Source organism: Antennarius striatus, chromosome 6, assembly GCF_040054535.1.
Source record: "Antennarius striatus isolate MH-2024 chromosome 6, ASM4005453v1, whole genome shotgun sequence".
In the NCBI taxonomy this organism is placed as follows: domain Eukaryota; kingdom Metazoa; phylum Chordata; class Actinopteri; order Lophiiformes; family Antennariidae; genus Antennarius; species Antennarius striatus.
Genome location: NC_090781.1, coordinates 3,948,548 through 3,967,618, shown reverse-complemented (window position 1 = coordinate 3,967,618; position 19,071 = coordinate 3,948,548). Strand labels below are relative to the sequence as shown.

Below are 19,071 nucleotides of genomic sequence, written 5' to 3'. Positions count from 1 at the left end.
AAGATATGGGGAATGATTGGTACAAAATGTGCAAGTATTTATAGCAGAGTGAAAAGAGAAGCCATTAACATAAAAAGTTTGGGTTTTTGCTCATAGAGAATCAGTTAAAATCATGTGCTGAATAAATGAACATTTAATTAAGCACAAGGCTATTTTGTGTGCATATGCTGTAAAACAATGGGTAATTTACTAATGAGGTCAGATGCTGAACTATCATGAAATATAAAACCTAACTGGAAATTCCAGGTCACTCTACATCATGTCTGCTACAGACTGACTCTATTTTGACCCATTAATCACACAAATAAAGCATTGTTCTGCTGGTCATTACAACCTGGGAGGTCTGATATCATTTGTCTGTCAAAATCAAATTAAATAAGAAATCATTTGCCAAGATTTTGTATCATTGGTTCATAAATCAGAGTGGTAGGACTGCCTTGTCCAGTGTTTTGACAGACAGACAGAAATTATGCTACCCAAAGAAAGCAGTAGGAGGTCTGCACAGTTTTATCCACGCACCATCGAAAACGCTTTGATGCAACATGTATGTAATTGGATGTTGTGTCGGCCAAACTGTTGGTATGGATTAAAAAAAGTTTAATGAAATCTGACAGCATTAGGAGCTACCGATTCATGCTAAAGTGTCATATCTGTCACATTACTAAAGCGTTTGATGTCTCAGTGTTTGTGGTTTTTTAAGGGGCAGGACGATCCATACTGTTTAAGGTTTTTGAACATGAACAGAAATAAAATGTTATTTGGATGACCATCACAAAGATCAGCAGCACAAAGGTTGGTTTATTATGTGAAGCATAAGAGCGAGGGCGACATGGTGACACAGTGGGTTGCGCTGTCGCTGCACAGCAAGGCGGCTCCCGGTTCGAGCCCCGCCCTGTGCAGAACCTGCATGTTCCCCCCATGTCTGTGGGCTCCCTCCAAGTTCTCCGGCTTCCCTCCACCCCAAAAAACATACACTTCAGGCTTCAAATTGCCCGTAGGTGTGAGTGTGTGTTTGTCTCTATGTGGCTCCATGGTGCACTGGCGTCGCATCCAGAGTGTCCCCTGCCTCATGTCCCTGGTCATCTGGGATAGGCTCCAGCACCCCGCAACAGGCGGATGCAGCAGTATCATAAGAGCGACAAGGGCATAAACACCATGAGTTAAAGGTCCCGTATTGTATTCTTTTTAATTAATTTCACACAGTAGCTGGATGTCCAACTATAATGTATTTAAAATGTATTGCCACATATTAGCTGTCTAATATCATTCATTTTATCTCTACTGAAAACAGGCTGTCTAGGCTGGCCATTAAACGTCGAGCGCTGTCCAATCCCTGTACAACTGAAGCCGGAGTTTGGTTCACATTACACATGAAAGTACTACGTTCTTTTAAAGTAGCTGTAATCAAGCCCCTTCTCAAAAAACCTAACCTGGACCCTGCTGTTCTAAATAATTATCGACCATAATCAAATCTCCCATTTTTATCTAAGATCTTGGAGAAAAAAGTCACTAATCAGTTATGTTGATTTCCTTAAATCCAACAGTTTATTTGAGAATCTCCCGTCAGGTTTTAGGGAACATCAAAGTACGGAAAAAGCACTTGTCAAGATAAGCAACGACCTTCTAACGTCAATAATGACTCCTCCCAGTCTACAGAGGTTAGCTATGGAGTTCTTCAAGGCTCAGTTTTTTTCCAATATTGTTTATCTTATACATGCTTCCTCTAGGTAATTTGATAAGGAAAAACTCCATCAACTTCCATTATTAGGCTGATGACACGCAATTGTGTCTGTCAATTAAACCTAATGAAGCCAGTCAGTTGGGCAAATTACAGGAGTGTATCAAAGAGATTAAAAATTGAATGACCAATAACTTTTTGCATCTAAATTCTGGTAAAACTGAGGTCATTGTGCTCGGCCCAAAAGCCATTAAGGAGGTAGTGCTCAGTGACGTTATTGTCTTGGATGGCATCACGATCTATCTGAAGGAACATTTAGTTCCACATAAGCCATCTAGAGCTCTCAACATCCTGGCCTACTGATGGTTCCTAGCATATACAAATGTAGGACAGGGGCTAGAGCCTTTCCTATCAAGCCCCTCTGTTGTGGAACCACCTCCCTACCTCGGTTCGGGACGTACATATCCTCTCATTATTAAGACTAGACTTAAAATATTTCTTTTTCAAAAGCTTAACCTGACTTTCCCCACTTCTGTGCCTGCATCAAATCTCCGAACTATAACCATAAAGACACAGACTCTATCTGGCCTATCTGCCACTCCCTCTCCCTGTCTCTCTCTTTCGCTTACCCTGTCCTTATCTTCATTGTATTTCTTTTCCACCCAACCAGCCAAGGCCGATGGCCGCCCAAAAGAGTCTTGGTCCTGTCCAGAGTTTCGTCCTCAATGAGGAAATTTTTCCCCGCCGCTGTAGTTTATGGTTGCTCTAGGGGGTTCTGTTGGGGCTTTCTCTCTGTTAAAACGCTTTGAAATGTCTGTTGCCATGATTAAGCACTTTATTAATAAAACTTGATTGATTGATTGATTACTAGCAGTACGTAATGTTGGACTTCAGCAGGGTGTTTGTACTTTTCATAATCTTTGGATTATGGATTATGGACAGAATTTGTAGGAGCAGCCAGGATCCAGAATGAGTCTGCTTTCGGGACCAAAGGACTTCATCGCTTCCTTTTTGCAGATGTCATTGTCCTATTGGCCTCATCAAACCTGGACCTTCAGCATGCACTGGGGTGGTTTGCAGCTGCAATGCCAATGGGATGATGATCAGCACCTCCAAATCCAAAGTCATGGTTCTCAGCCAGAAAAAAGTGCTCAGCCCTCTCCAGGTCAGTGGGAGTCTTTGTCCCAAGTAGAGTTTATATATCTTGGGGTCTTGTTCACTAGCAAATGAAGGATGGAACATGGGACTGACAGAAAGATTGGTGCGGCCTCTGCAGTGATGTTCTCATTGTATAGGTTTGTCGTGTAAAGAAAGAACTGAGTCATAAGATGAAGCTCTCAATTTACCAGTCAGTCTACATTCCTTTTCACCTACTCACCTCACCTAACACGGCTTGGTGGCATAGTGGTGGCATAGCACTGTTGCTTCAAAGCAAGTAGGTCATGGGTTCAAACCCCAGCATTTCCAACATGACCTTTCTGTGTACAGTTTGCATGTTCTCTCTGTGTCTGAATGGGTTTCCTCCGGGTTCTCCGGTTTACCCCCAACATCATGAAAATCATGCATGTGAGGACCCCTTAGGTCTGGTTGGCCAACAGTGGCAAGCACGCACAAGTGGCCATCTGACCTTGCAATTTTGTTGTATGATTTTAAAATTGTATTATGACATTAAAGTTTCTTCTTTGTCTTTTTCTTCTTCTTCTATGATCCTCAGCTTTGAGTCATGATTCAGGATGTTGGAATTATATCTTTTTATAATTATATCTTTTTATGTTATGTTGGAATTATATCTTTTTATGTTATGTTGGAATTATATCTTTTTATGTGGAAAGTTACTGAGCTTAAAGTTCATCTTAGGTCACATCACGTGACAGTTAGAACTGCTGACTTATGCTAAATTGCTTGCACAGCTAGTCGAGCAGAAACTCTTGCAAGGCCGTCTTCCGCTTTCTTCTCTGATAATTGGCGTATATCTTCTTAGATAATTGCACAGCTAGTCGAGCAGAAACTCTTGCAAGGCCGTCTTCCGCTTTCTTCTCTGATAACTGGCGTATATCTTCTTAGATAATTGGCGTATAGCTACGATAGTTTTCATGACCTGTCTGCTTATCACCTCTTGCCAGGCCGTCTGCAAGGCCGTCTTCCTCTTTCTTCTCAGATAATTGGCGCACCATGACATCACCTGAATGTAACCCACTGTCTTGCCTGCTATCTTGCAGCTGTTGTGATACCAGGTGAACCCCGCCTTCTGATGTGCATAAAATCCATGTGCTGCAAGTGCATCCTCGCACTCTGCAGGAAGTAATCTCCCATGAGACAAAGTGCCGAGAATATTCTCTTTGCAATTGAAAAATAAACTTTGAAGCTTCGACATTTCACTGAGTGTTTTGTTTATTTAACTCTGTTCAGAAATTGTCCACAACCAAGAGAAAACGAACACGAAGCTGGAGGACCAAGGGTCTTTAGGACCATATTATTTGGCTCCACTTCAACATTTGGTGACCCCGACGTGATCTTGGCTGGACTCCTGCCGGACAGAGACAACTCCAAAGGGTACCCCGACTTGTAAGGTAAGAGGAACTTTGCCTCTTAGGGCCTTGTCTCTGCCTGTCAGTATAAGGTTAAAATCTGTCTTTCCCTATTTGGAAAACGTTCTAGAATCATTGACTCGAACACCAGTGATTTGATTTAATAGACGTCTTTTTGTGAATGTCAAACCGGACGCTGTTTGGATTGATCGGTCTTTTAATTATACTTTGTGTCAGCGTCTGGTGGTTCTTACACCTAAATTATTCTTACAGTAAGAACACTCAACTAGGTTTACAGACGTTCAAACCTAGTTGTTTTAATGCTGCGGTCGCTCAAAGAGTTTGTGGGGTTGCCCCAGCTGATGACATTAGGCTGTAGAGGTTAAAGCAAACTATTGGCTAAAAACGTCTGGTAAATTCTTCCATAACTGAGTAGACTGAGAGGATTGTCTGGGACATCCTGCGCGCTAGAGATTTTGCGTCTGGGACGCCCGTCTGGGAATATTAGTGAAACGATCCGGGATCGTGGGTCGAGTGATACTGAGTTCCGTGTTGAGGTTCTCGGAGGAAACGACGCCGAATTTTCTTAACTAAATTGGGAAAAGGCCTAATAGAATTTACAATGGAAGGTGAATTCGATCGGGAAACAGACTGGTTCAACTGGAACTTAATTCCAGACGACCCAGATGGTGCACCATTAGAAAATCAAGCAAAATTGCTATTTTAGTGGCATCCGAGGGACTGCCCACAAAGATCCGCAGTAAGACGGAGTCTGAAATGAAAGATTGGTTTGAAGATTGCTGTAAAAAAGGATGGTTACCACCGCTAACATCCAAAAAATCATTCGTCTTACTGATGAAAGAGGTTGAAAAAGCATGCATTAAAAAGTTAAATGTACTGGCCACAACTGTCTCTGCAACAAATAGAATCAGTATTCCAGGAAGGCGGGCACGAGAGTCATATGTAAAGGTGGAAAAAGTTAAGTCACATGTACGATTGCTGTCAATGGGAGGATCAGTCAGAGTAAGTAGACAAGAGGTCAAAGAAAAGTGTGCTTGGAATAATCCTGACCCGCCTCCTTATCTGGGGGAGAATTTTGCATCTGTTTTTTCCAAAACTAACCCGTTTGCCAGTAATCCTTATGCAGAATTACAACAGACTCTGACTCTGACTCAGACCAAACCAGACCCGCCGTCACTATACTTCCAGACACCAGTCTGGAACATCACCAGCGGGAAACTGCACATGGATCAGACCGCCCCATCCGCGCCCACACCCGCGACTGAAGGTAAAGTGGTACCGGAACATGTCAGAATCATGGCCGCGCCCTGTGAACGAGCTAACAAACAGCTTAAAGATGAGTTTGAAGAAATCCTCAGGACCAGTAAAACTTATCCGGACCTGAGGCTTGCCCTGAGTGAGTTCAAGACGGAGCTGCTGCGCAGAGGGAATGCCTCCCGCAGCGTCAGAGACGAACTCCGTCAGAGGGTCCTACAAGCAGAACAAGAAGCGGAGGAACACTTCAAGACGTCACTCAAACATCATGAGGTATCATTTGACAACGAACAACATTCCACTTTACAGAAACAGGTGGCTGCACTTCAGGAACAGCTCTGTCGCCTCTCTTCCCGAGTGGAACCTCCCGTCTCCGCTCTTCCCCTCCCTTCTCTCCCTCCCCGGCCTCCAGCAGCGGAACCTCCCGTCTCCGCTCTTCCCCTCCCTTCTCTCCCTCCCCGGCCTCCAGCAGCGGAACCTCCCGTCTCCGCTCTTCCCCTCCCTTCTCTCCCTCCCCGGCCTCCAACCCCGCCTCCCTGTCAGCCCACCTCAGAGGGACCTGTGACTCGATCCAGAGCCGCTGTACAAGCTCCATTGATGGATACAGTGGACCCCAACTCCGGACGGCGTGTTGCCGTCTACCGCCCTTTCCCTGCAGCAGATCTCAATGCCATGCTTCAGACATTGCCACCTATTTCATCGGGGGGACGCAATTGGTTTGCATCCGTGCAGCGTCAGGCTATGGGCCACGACTTGTGTGGTGGTGACATGCAAATGATTTTAACTAAAGTATGTCCTTTGTCTATCTTACCACAGGTTCTAGAGGAAACAGGGGTGGGTCGTATGGCTAAAGATGAACCTCTAGACCACGAAAATTTGGACCGCATTGACGTAGGTCTTAACGCACATTTCCCTTTGCCTCTGTGTGCTGTCCATGACATGGTGTTCACTCCAAAAGTTGGAGAGGACGCGACTACTTACGTTGATCGGGCCAAAACTGAATATCACATTAAAACAGGTTTTCTACATAATACCTCGCCTTTCCATGACTCAGTCTTTCGAGCTTCCATTTTGAAGGGGATTCCCAAAACAGTGGTTACCGCCATGGAAAACATACCAGATCTGGCTGAAATGACGGATGACCGGTGGTGTTCCTGCCTGAGACACTTTCTGAGGAGACATGCCAAAGAAAAAGATACTAAGGTAGAAAAACATCAAACTGCTGTTTCTCAATTGACCGTCATGCAGATCCAGGACATCAAGAAGAAAGAGGACTCTGTTTCCTCTCCTGCCTCTGCTCTTCCACCTGATGATGCAGATAGAATGATGTATCAGTCGGGGCCACGATCTTGGGGTGGGGCTGACACTCAACGTTACGTATGTTTCCGCTGTGGCAGAGAAGGTCATTGGGTCAAAGATTGCCCCGAGAGGCCCCCACCTAGGGGGCGTGGTCGTGGATTCCAACGCCCTCGTGGACGTGGCAGAGACATGGGACGGTGGCAGTCTCTAGATCGGCAGCAGTACCAACAGCGCCGCCCAGTGGACTCCAACCAAGGTTCGCCCGTCCCGAATCGCCAGCGTCTGCCCCCTGGTGAACAGTTCTCACAATGAAGATGCCCTGAACCCACGGACATAGGCATGCAGGAGCCTATGATCACCATTACGGTAGGAGGAGTGTCAACTCCTTTTATGGTTGATACTGGTGCCCGTTATTCCACCATCCAACGGCTTCCTCCTGGCGCCTATGTCACCAATGACGTAATTCCTTTAGTTGGGTTCAAGGGTGAAGAAATTGCCCTGCCAAAGACTTCCTCCATTTTGGTTTCTGCACACAACCAGTTATTAACTCACTCCTTTATCCTGGCTCCCTCCAGCCCTGCCAATCTTTTAGGGCGTGATTTAATGTGCAAGTTGTGTCCTTTGATAAAGTGTTCTGCCGACGGCCTGCAACTGATGTTTCCGGATGGATCATCCCGACTGTGCCTGTCTGCCACCAACCCCGTCAACACCATGTTTCCGGTACATGCCAAAGTTGCTGTGGTGTGCATGTATGCTGACATCTTTTGGGTTGTGATGGACACTGATGCTGGACAGTGGACTCCTGTTGAGACTTTCTGGACAAAGTGGTCGCCCTGGGTCCGTCACCTACGCCCCTATGATCTGGTCTCTGACGCTTTGCATTGTACTCTGTATTATGACAGGATGGAAGACACAATTTTCCTGGGAGCCTTCCAGGAGGTGGAAGGACTCCCGTGGGATCTCTCTCTCCAAGATCTCTACGTAGGACCTCAGGGTGTGGCTTGGGCCGTATCCTTGACGCCCGAACAGCAGAAGTGGTATCGTATGGATGATCCTCCAGATCCTCCGATGCCGCCTTGCTATCCTCATGTCTCCTTGGCTGTCTCCCCAAAACACACACAGAAAGATCTGGGTCCCTTCGTGAAAGCTTGCATCGATGCTGATGATTGGAAGCCGACATTCTACTCTGGTTTGCACTATTCTGCATCTCTTGACTCATATCGCATTTTGTCTCCAGAATTTGTGATCCCTTCCGTCCTAGAACACAGCGTCCTGGACAGGCACCATGGCAGAGAAACATCCGACAGCGATTTGGCACCTGCGCTGATTGACTCTCTTCCCGACTCCCTCTGGACCCAGGGTCCTACGGATGTCGGTCGTTGTGACGTCACGCCAGTCACGTTTCAAATGAAACCGGGTCCCATTTGGGTTCCTCAATATCCGGTTCCTGCGAAGGGTAAGGCCGGTGTAACTGAGACCATAAACGGGTTGCTTGAAGCTGGTGTGCTTGCTCTAATTGAAAGCTCTCCTTTTAATACACCCATTCTCCCTGTAGAAAAGAAAGGTACAGGCAAATGGAGGATGGTCCATGATTTGAGAGCTATAAATGCTGCAGTCACCACTCCCACCCTTCCGGTCCCGAACCCTCATGCTGCACTCTCACTGTTGTCGCCCTCTCACACTCACTTCACTGTCATCGACTTGGCTAATGCTTTTTTCAGTATTCCTCTTCATCCATCCATGAAACCTTATCTGGCCTTCACCTGGGATGGAAGGAGATACTCCTACAACTGTCTGCCCATGGGGTTCCTCCTTTCTCCTGGTCTCTTCAACGTCCATCTTCGTGAGCTTCTGAAACCTTTGTCTCTTCCGCCCGGTGTGCTCCTCGTCCAGTACGTCGATGACCTCCTGGTTGCGGCTCCATCAGAGCAATCCTGTCTGGACACGACTCACTCTCTGCTCCTTCGTCTCCATGAAGTAGGCCTTAAAGTTTCTAAATCCAAAATTCAAGTTGCCAGAACTCAAGTCTCTTTCCTTGGTCGCTGTGTATCCCGGATGGGCACAGGCCTCTCCTCCTCGCACAGAGAAGACATTTTACACTCTGCTCGTCCATCCACCGTGAAGCAAATGCTAGCTTTTCTGGGGTTGTGTAACTACTCTCGCCATCATGTTGTTGACTTCTCAGAGTGCACGCATCCTCTCCGTGCTATGGTCAAGGAAGTCGGCATGCGGAACCTTTCAGCCGCTTTGGCCTGGACTCCGGACGCTGATGCTGCCTTTTCTCACCTTAAGGCATGTTTGGCCTCTGCTACATCTCTTTCCATTCCTGACTACAATAAGATGTTTTTCCTCGATGTGGCTGAAAAAGCAAGCAGTGTTTCTGCTGTGCTTTTTCAAAAGGGGGATAGAGGAGAACGAAACGTCTGTATGTATGTCTCAACACCATTGGACAATTATGAAAAACGCCAAACGCCCTGTTCATCTTTTGCCTCAGCACTAGCTAGGTTGGTCCAGAAAACTGCCCACGTGGTACTTCATCATCCACTGACCATCAGAACTGGACACAGCACTGTCCAATACATCACAAGCCAATTCTTCACCATGACTGGAGGACGCCAACGCAAGATTGAATCGGTCATCACTCAACCACACATCATCTTCATCCATGAAGGGATCAATATGGCTGATGGTCTGATTGAAGGTACCCCACACTTTTGTACAGAAAAAGTCCAAGACGACACAAAACTCAGAGATGACTTGTACGAACAGCCATTGACTAACCCCGACATGACGTTGTTCACCGACGGATGTTGTTTTAAAGGCATGGATGGCCTGCAATCAGGTTTTGCCATAGTTCAACATCAAAACGACGATTTTGTGACAGTTAAGGAAGTCAGACTGGACGGACCACAGTCAGCACAGAGAGCTGAAATCCTAGCAGTCGCAGAAGCTCTAGGACTCGCAAAAGACCAAACTGTAAATATCTACACTGATTCTGCTTATGCTCATTTGGTTGTACATACTGCATTAAGTGAATGGCAACGGAACAATTATCAGACAGCAACAGGAAGTCCAATTAAACACCTGAAAGAGGTAATGCATCTCCAGGAAATGCTGATGTTGCCAAAAGCTGTTGCTGTTATCAAGTGTCCAGGTCATTCCAGAAAAAATGACCTGATTGCAAATGGAAACGCCGCAGCAGATGCAGCTGCTAAAAAGGTGGCAGGTTATCAGCCAGCACTCCAACTCTCGGTGAGTGACAAAGAAATTGATTGCAAAATAACGAATGATGTGATCCGAGAGTGGCAGGTGAAAGCTAGCCCAGAAGAAAGGAGTTTGTGGAAGGCAAAAGGGGGTGAAAAGAATGATGAAGGAATCTGGAACAAAGAAGGTAAACCTGTGCCGCCTCAAAAACAATTGAAAGTTTTGATTCAAGAAGCCCATGGACCATGCCACGTAGGCACGGACGAAACACTGAGACGTCTCTGTGGCTGGTGGCATCCGTTCATGAGAACAATTGTGAAAAGTGAACTGCAGGACTGCAGTGTTTGCAATAGGCATAATTGCCTGCCAACAACTAAACCACCTCCAGGGGTGCAGGACCAGGAAGTGACAGCACCTGGTCAGGTAATTTCAATGGATTTTACCGACATGATCCAATCGGTTAATGGGTATCGATACCTGTTAGTGATTGTTGACTCTTTTTCAGGATGGCCTGAGGCTTATCCATGCAGAGCAGAGACAGCAGCTTCTGTAGTGAAACATTTGGTTAACCATTACATTCCAACTCATGGTTTTCCGAGAAAAATCAGGTCAGACAATGGAACTCATTTCAAAAACAAACATCTACAACAGGTGGAAAGTATGTTGGGATTGAGACACACTTTTGGCGCTGTGTATCACCCTCAGTCACAGGGAAAGGTCGAACGAATGAATCGCAACATCAAAGAAAAATTGTCAAAATCCATGGCCTCGTCAAAGATGAATTGGCTACAGGCCCTCCCTGTGGCTCTGTTGAATGTCAGAATGTCATTGAATTCATCCACAGGTTGGACCCCATTTGAGGCACACACTAACAGACCTTTTCCAGCTCCCACAGCTCCATTGGAACCAGTTCCCGGATTCCAAGGCCCAAAAGGCCTCCGCGAACTAACAGTCAATTTTTCCCATCTCACAGAACCACAGGAGAAACCACCAAAAAGTGTGAATGTGTGTGAATGGGTGTGGCTGAGAGTAATCAAACGAAAATGGTCTGAACCTAGGTGGACAGGTCCCCATCAAGTCATTGAGAGAACCGGAACCGCAGTTCGGCTTCTAGGAAGAGGGGACACGTGGTTTCATCTGACGTCCACCAGGCCTGCAAAGACCCCAACGGGAGTCGCTCTCCCCTCTCCAAAAGCTGCTAATAGTGGTGACGACCACTAGGGCATCCGCCCCAACTGAGGACATCGAGCAACGGCTCCAACTGAGGACATCGAGTGAGTGGTTGTTCAACGTGGCGTAAAGTCACAAAGCAACCCGAGAGCAGGCAATTACGTTCAGTAACTGACCTAAGCTTTTGAAGAGACCCCAGCGGTCACGGTGCAGCGTTCCCGAGCATCGCTCTCAACCAGCGTCCGGACGAGCCAGTATCCAGAGGGGTCAACCCAGAGGAAAAGGTGCAAGACCTCCCTCTCTACAAGCAACAACCGTTATCTTCAGTCTAAAAAAAAAAAAAAAAAAACATGCTGTATTTCCTTGTTTTTAGTCTTTTGGCTGTCACTGCTGCATCCTCTCCTGACAAATGTTTACAACAGTATGGTGGGTTAACGCTTAGCTACACTGAGGGGGCTACAGCTTCTTATACCTTTGATCTCTGCAAAGTAATTAACTGCAGGGGTCCTGGCGCACCATGGCGACACTATGATGTTTACATCTGCGGTCACAGTGACAACTCCCTTAATGACCCGTGGTGTGCTTCTTGGTCCTCTGTTTGGTATTCCACAGAACATGGGTTCCAGCCCCCCACTTCTGGATTGGGCTCCTTCTTTTCTCTGCAAAGGGATTACTCCCCCACAAGTAATCCTTTAACTCTGTCCATTAAACCCCTATTTTTCCCAACATCTCAATGTCATGCTAGTGTTATGGAACCCTGCGGAAGGTTCTCTCCCGGCAGCAGGTTTTGCTCTACAGATTTTCTACATTTAATTTTAGGTGTTGACCAGACCGGAAAGGACACATGGGGTATCATCCGTATTAACCTCGTTAAGTCTCGGGGTGCACCTGTGCCTGCTCCCACCATTGTCTTTAACCACAGTTCTCCATCTCAGGTCCCTCCCCCACCACATCAACTCATTGGAACTCCTATTGCTATTGATTATACTCAACTTAAAGCTGAGGATCTCATTGCTAAAGCTACAGGTTTTGTTGAGAGTAATGTTTGGCTTTCTTGGATTGCTAATACTGCGCGAGAACAGATTAATGGTAGTTGTGTTGCTTGTGCTTCTGCTCGACCCCAATTGACCACCACGCCTGCTCCTTTGATTCCAAGTGACGCTCACGGCTATGGTTGCATGCTTAGCCTGACCCACGGACGAGATGAAGGCTGCACCACTTTGGGAAGTATTTTTCCTCCCGCTGACAATCTTACTGTTACAGGCCCTTTTACTCCAGACCCTGCCAATGGTTCCTATGTGTGTTTTAATCTTACCGCAGGCTCCGTTGATCTAGGTTCTCTTGATTCCACGTGGTGTAACATTACCAGACCAGGGGCCGAGTTAGGCTTTTGGGCCAGATTAGGCTTGTACTATTACTGTGGCAAGGGTGGCCTTCATGCTCGCCTCACCAGCAAATATCGAGGTGTGTGTGCCATGGTTCGTCTTCGTGCTCCTTTGCTTCTCTTAGGTGACCAGCTGAAACGCTTGAAGTCCTCCTCTGACCTTCCTATTAGTTTAACTGCCCGTCGACGACGCCATGTCTTATCTCGGACTCCTCGTTCGGCCCCTACCACTTTTGATTTATCTATAGATAATCCCACCTACATGGATGCAATTGGTGTTCCCCGTGGTGTTCCAAATGAGTACAAATTGGCTGATCAAGTTGCTGCGGGGTTTGAAAACTTTCCTTTGATTGCGGCCCTTTTCCCGGTTACGCCCAATAAGAATGTTGATCGTATTAATTATATTCATTATGATGCAATTGCAGGTTTGTCTGAACAGATGGCCCCTACTTCCCTTATGGCTGTTCAGAATCGTATGGCCCTGGACATGCTCCTAGCTGAAAAAGGTGGTGTCTGTTCTATGTTTGGGGATATGTGTTGTACCTTTATCCCTAATAACACAGCTCCTGATGGCTCTGTAACCAGAGCATTGGAAGGTTTGCGTGCTCTCTCCGATACTATGCATGAGCACTCTGGTATTGATAATCCTTTGGATGACTGGTTTACTAACATGTTTGGTAAATGGAAAACGTTGTTTATTTCTTTGTTCATGTCTATAGCCGTCTTTGTTGCCATTATAGTCACTTGTGGTTGTTGCTGCGTTCCCTGTATTCGTTCCTTGATGGTCCGTCTGATCACCACCACCATAGAAGGTAAATCCGGTCCTCCCCCTCCCTACAGCATGTCTCTTCTCCAAGACGCTGATGACCCTGCTGGTACTTTTGATTAGGTGTTGGACTCTTTCGAGTCCAAAAGGGGGATTGTTGGAATTATATCTTTTTATAATTATATCTTTTTATGTTATGTTGGAATTATATCTTTTTATGTTATGTTGGAATTATATCTTTTTATGTGGAAAGTTACTGAGCTTAAAGTTCATCTTAGGTCACATCACGTGACAGTTAGAACTGCTGACTTATGCTAAATTGCTTGCACAGCTAGTCGAGCAGAAACTCTTGCAAGGCCGTCTTCCGCTTTCTTCTCTGATAATTGGCGTATATCTTCTTAGATAATTGCACAGCTAGTCGAGCAGAAACTCTTGCAAGGCCGTCTTCCGCTTTCTTCTCTGATAACTGGCGTATATCTTCTTAGATAATTGGCGTATAGCTACGATAGTTTTCATGACCTGTCTGCTTATCACCTCTTGCCAGGCCGTCTGCAAGGCCGTCTTCCTCTTTCTTCTCAGATAATTGGCGCACCATGACATCACCTGAATGTAACCCACTGTCTTGCCTGCTATCTTGCAGCTGTTGTGATACCAGGTGAACCCCGCCTTCTGATGTGCATAAAATCCATGTGCTGCAAGTGCATCCTCGCACTCTGCAGGAAGTAATCTCCCATGAGACAAAGTGCCGAGAATATTCTCTTTGCAATTGAAAAATAAACTTTGAAGCTTCGACATTTCACTGAGTGTTTTGTTTATTTAACTCTGTTCAGAAATTGTCCACAACCAAGAGAAAACGAACACGAAGCTGGAGGACCAAGGGTCTTTAGGACCATATTATTTGGCTCCACTTCAACAAGGACAAGGACAAGATCCCGGATTCAAGTGGTTGAAATTAGTTTCTTCCGTGGAGTGGCTTGGCACACCTTTAGAGATAGGGTGGGGAGTTCAGTCACCAGGGAGAAACTCGGAGTACAGCCACTACTCCATATCAAGTGGAGTCAGCTGAGGTGGCTCGAGCATCTGTTTTTGATGCCTCCTGGATGCCTCCCTGGGGAGGTGTTCCGGGCATGTCCTACCAGGAGGGCTCGGGGAAGACCTAGGGCACACAGGAGGGACTATATCTCTTGGCTGGCCTGGGAACACCTTGGGATCCCAGAGAAGCTGGAAGAAATGTCTGGGTAGAGGGAATTATGGGCATCCCTGCTGAGATTGTTGTCCGGATTAGCGGTTGAAGATGGATGGATGGATGGATGGATGGATGGATGGATGGATGGATAAAAACACCAAGAAAAAAACACTGACACTACTAAACACACAAAGAGAAAAAATGAAAATACAGAACATGTGCTACACTACTGGACAGTCTAAAGAAAGATTCAAGTAAATCAGTAAAAGTACAAAAAGTACAGATAGCAAGGGGCCCACTTGGCGGGAAAGGCACATCACTCTTATATTGTAAGACACATCATCGCCCCAGTTGCATCATAAACACCCTGGTTCCACTATCGTGTAGCACAATCCATCTCCTCCCCTCAACCTAGTCACTTACATCGCCTTCTCTAGAGAGATTCATAATAGCACCAGGGACAAAGGAGGACCTCAGTCTCTTTGTTGAGGTGCTCTGTGACAGCAGTCTACCCATGAAGATGGATGGGAGAAGGTGGTGTGTGGGGGATGATTGCCCTGGCTGTGGACAAGGTCCTACTTTCCAGAAGTATCTCCAGAGTCTAGTCTCTGACTGCCCACTTAACCCCCTCTGCGGAAGAGTCTGTTGAGGCACACCATGTCCCTGTTCCTGACCTCGGCCACCCCAATGCACAATGACACAGAACATCTCCTTTGCAAGTACATCATATTCTGCCCTTTCCTGTACAGACAGTTCCTTTTGAACAACCAGTCCAGTCTGATGGTCTGGCTGCACCCCCAGGTATTGTCATTTCCTACGACTTCTGCCTCTTTGCCCTCAATGATCACATGCCACACTTGCATGTGGCATTTATTCAAGTTATCCAGGGAGTCCATGGTGTAGAGCACGTGTCAAACTCAAGGCCCGTGGGCCAAATGTGGCCCGCCACATCATTCTATGTGGCCCACAAAAGCATAAAAGATGTCGAAAAATAAATGGGCCAAAAGTGTGCTTTGAGCAGAACTACATTTCTCACAATGCAGTAATTAAGCCCATTTTAACACTGAACAAAACGTTTTGAACAAAGTTGATGTCCTAATATGTGTTAATATTTATTGGATAGTGATAGTGATAGTGGGAGGTGTCAGCTCATGTCCCGAGCATTGCTAAGGCGCCCTTGAGCAAGGCGCCATACCCCTTTACAAGTTGCTCATTACGACATACCGAGGAGGAGCTGCCCCTCACTCCACCTCACAATGTCACGATATTCACTGATCTAAATCAGCCGATTTCTGGACTCTTGGACAAATATGCGACTGTACAGTCAATACAGGACATTGTTTGTTTTCCAGATTCAAGTAGTTGGTAGGGTTAGGAAGGACTAGTTTGTACATGTAGAGACCTGAAAAAACCTGTTTTTCATAACAGGACACCTTTAAATTCCACTTCACTGACCTTTTCCATGTTTGGCTTTGTTTATATATGGTGCCGGCCAAAGGGTGGAGCAATTTCACACATGCCTAATCAATAGACTAACATGGATTTATTACTTGAAATGGAGAGTCATTGTATAAATGGAACTCTGGAGAAATGAGGTCATACGAAATATTATAAAATATTAAGGGGGGCTTAAATCAGCTCTAACAAAGATAGGAGCAAATGTTGTGTTTAAACATGCCAACTGTAATCCCTTGAAAAAGAAATACAGATAGAGGTGAGCTGTGAAAGTGAGGATGAATGGTATTTCTATATATTGACCCTGTGATGAGCTTGCTATTATAGTGCCCTATGATTCTACAAGAACTTGTGGTTCTAAGGGATAGATGAAACATCTGGGTTTAAGAAAAAAAGGTTAACATGTCATACATACATTCACATTTTTTTATTTTTTTGAGGTAAGAATGATGTGAGTTGTAAGCACATACTACAGTTACAAAGAACGCAGTCACCCAACAGTGATTGTGCCAAGTAAATGGTCTCTGGTGCACCCCAAATGAGCAACTTGTAAAGGGGAACCTCAAGGGCACCTCGTTCAAGGGCACCTCGGAAGTGCTCGGGAGGTGAGCTGACACTTCCCACTGTCAGCTCACAGTCCGGGTGGCTAGGCAAGAGCGGAAATTGAACCAACGATCTTGGGAACATTGGATGACCGACTCTACCGCTGAGCCAGTGCCGCTATATTGGCTGATTAAAAATCAGACACCCTAGTTTGATACAGATTTATTAATATGACAAGAAAAAAAACATTCTACGTTTACTTTTTCATACTTTTCACTTTGTGACTTTGTTTCTTTTATGCATAAGCAGATAAATCACTGACACATTGAAGACAAGTTTGCCATGTTCTGAGAGGATGTCTTTCGATGATACTGACAGCATCATCCCCTTTAGATGATTATCTTATTGAAACACCCTAATGATTTGCATGTATCAGTGGACTAGACATTACCCATCATGAAAATATTGTCGAACAAGCAAACGTCACAGAAAAATAAACCCAACAGGATTTCACCCTGAAATAAAAACATCTGTTATCGTCCACAATGAACTCTCTGACAACAACTTCTTTCCAAAGTATTAGTGACATGTTGTGCAGTCTTGCATCTTGCAGCCAGACGTACTTACTTTGAGATGATCATCTTCATCCTTTGAAAACGGCATTGTGTCAGGTGTCCTTGTGACCCTCAGCTGAAATAACAATGTATATATTTTTTATTTGTGTGGGAAGCTTTCTCAAGTAACATTCAAAATACTTTATAGCAGGGTTATAGGAAATGTTACACAAAATGCATAAACTAAAGGATCCTGTTTAAGAAGCACCAACATATCTCTAACCAACATGTAATGAAGAGCTGTAACATATAATTTATCGATAAATAAAACGACCATTTGTTGTATAACTGTCAGTTATCGATTTTTTTTAGAACGGTAAAGCAAACAACCTATTGTAGTAATACGTATGCATAATGTTTGTGTGTCACTTTTAAGACATGCAGCTGCATGTTCTGCGGCCTAAATCCAGATTCAAACTGTCTTGGCTTGAGGTACGGTCACAGATGCAGGTTCGATTTCTGTTATTGTCATTTGTGGCTGTAGACTCTATAATACAAAACTGTGGCTTCCTCAGGAGATGCTGATGCAATGCTATTACACTTGGAATCCTCTCAACTATTTGTAAACTGGAATACTACTTAAAATATTTACAGTGAATATGACTGCGGGTGGTGAATAATGTGTTTAAATGTATGAGCGAGTGACGGGAGAGCAAGTGACAAATGAAGTGATGGGGAATATAAACACACCATGGGAAGAGCGTTGCAGTAATGTGCTAATTTGGTAGTAAGTATGCAGTACTAGTAGTGACTGCACAATGTAACTTCATAACTGATGTAATTTCCCCAGAGCTGCTTATATTGTTTCCTCAGCTGCTGGAGAAGGGAAGGGGGTTATACGTTATACCCCAAGTGAGGATCAATTCCAATCCCTCGTGAAACCAGTTGTGCTCCCTGTTAGTCGTCTATGCAGTCTGGAAGCAAAGTGGGAAAACTGTGTCTGTTGTGCAGCCACTGTAAAAACTGGGTGAGCGGTATGGTGTACCCTGAAAACATCATCAGTTCATTCACAGGCCGTGGACGGCCACTCTACAGGCGTGAACACTTAACCTGTCCTGATGTGAATCACAGAGGGCCGCACGGTAGATGGATAGATAGATAGATAGGCCCACGTGGTGCATAAGGTACACCCTTCTTACATTGCAATGCATGTCACTATCTAATGTCACAACATCATAACACCTTGGCCCCATTACGCTGCAGCACAGGCTGACATGCCATCTCCTCCCCTCCATTCAAACATACATGAGATGTTCTAAATGTTTCAGCCTCACTGTTTGTAGTAGTTGTTGGCTTTCCTTCACTGTCGTGCACTGAGGACGTTAAATAATACATACAAGGAATCTTCTCACAGTTACAATACTATTTCTTGGAGAGTCTTTGACATTGTGAGATGTAGAAAGGAGAAACTGTAAAGATGGGTGGTTAGATGGTCTGGTTTAGTGATGATAATTTGCTGAAGACCCCACCCAGAACACATTGAACAGGATAGGCCAGGGGGTTCAACAGAGGTAAGCAATTAACATTGTTTACATGACTTATGTACTGATACGTGGCACTCATGGCTTTAACAGCAAGAATTAAGTATTTAAATATCAACTTTTTTCAAAACTGTTACTTTTGAATCCTTTTCAAGCACAATTGAGCACATTTTGAGTTTCAAGAGCTTCAGGAAAACCATTAGCAGTCTGACCCAGGTTTATATCATGAATTAATTTTAAATATTTTAAGGTCACCAGTAAGTCGACTTTTAGCTGGGCTTGATTTGAACTCAGTCAACAGTGACTCAAGGTCAACAGTGTACTTTTCAAATGACAGAGACAAGAAGTAATCGAGAGTCTCACAAAAACCAAAGATACACTCAGCTTGGCAGCAGATCCTTTTCTATGAAGGGATTCCCTCTGTTGAGTTAAGGTCAACAGAAGGAAGAGTCATGGAGAGTCAAACAACCCCCTAATGATCAAATTCT

The 19,071-nt window shown here is 45.2% G+C and overlaps 2 protein-coding genes across 8 annotated transcripts; both read left to right on the top strand.

The window, feature by feature from the left end:
• The first annotated feature begins 3,431 nt into the window (after positions 1-3,431).
• On the top strand, positions 3,432-14,091 carry LOC137596803 (uncharacterized). Of its 4 annotated transcripts, none has more exons than XR_011035588.1 (4): positions 6,691-8,236; positions 8,336-9,481; positions 9,889-10,032; positions 11,043-11,180. XR_011035588.1 is itself a non-coding variant. In XM_068317556.1 (3 exons), the coding sequence occupies exons 1-3, from the start codon at positions 7,120-7,122 to the stop codon at positions 11,096-11,098; spliced, it is 2,319 nt and encodes a 772-aa protein (XP_068173657.1). In that variant the 5' UTR covers positions 6,691-7,119; the 3' UTR covers positions 11,099-14,091. The 4 variants fall into 4 exon arrangements, 1 of the variants encoding a protein (XP_068173657.1); XR_011035587.1 differs by having other exon boundaries at positions 9,889-10,171; positions 11,043-11,179; XR_011035589.1 differs by lacking the exons at positions 6,691-8,236; positions 8,336-9,481; positions 9,889-10,032 and adding exons at positions 3,432-3,912; positions 4,088-4,248.
• LOC137596805 (uncharacterized) lies at positions 4,256-6,681 on the top strand. Of its 4 annotated transcripts, none has more exons than XR_011035590.1 (3): positions 4,256-6,197; positions 6,298-6,372; positions 6,500-6,681. XR_011035590.1 is itself a non-coding variant. In XM_068317559.1 (3 exons), the coding sequence occupies exons 1-3, from the start codon at positions 4,984-4,986 to the stop codon at positions 6,554-6,556; spliced, it is 903 nt and encodes a 300-aa protein (XP_068173660.1). In that variant the 5' UTR covers positions 4,256-4,983; the 3' UTR covers positions 6,557-6,681. The 4 variants fall into 4 exon arrangements, 3 of the variants coding, with proteins under 3 accessions (XP_068173660.1, XP_068173659.1, XP_068173658.1); XM_068317559.1 differs by having other exon boundaries at positions 4,256-5,754; XM_068317558.1 differs by having other exon boundaries at positions 6,298-6,681.
• Positions 14,092-19,071: the final 4,980 nt, after the last annotated feature.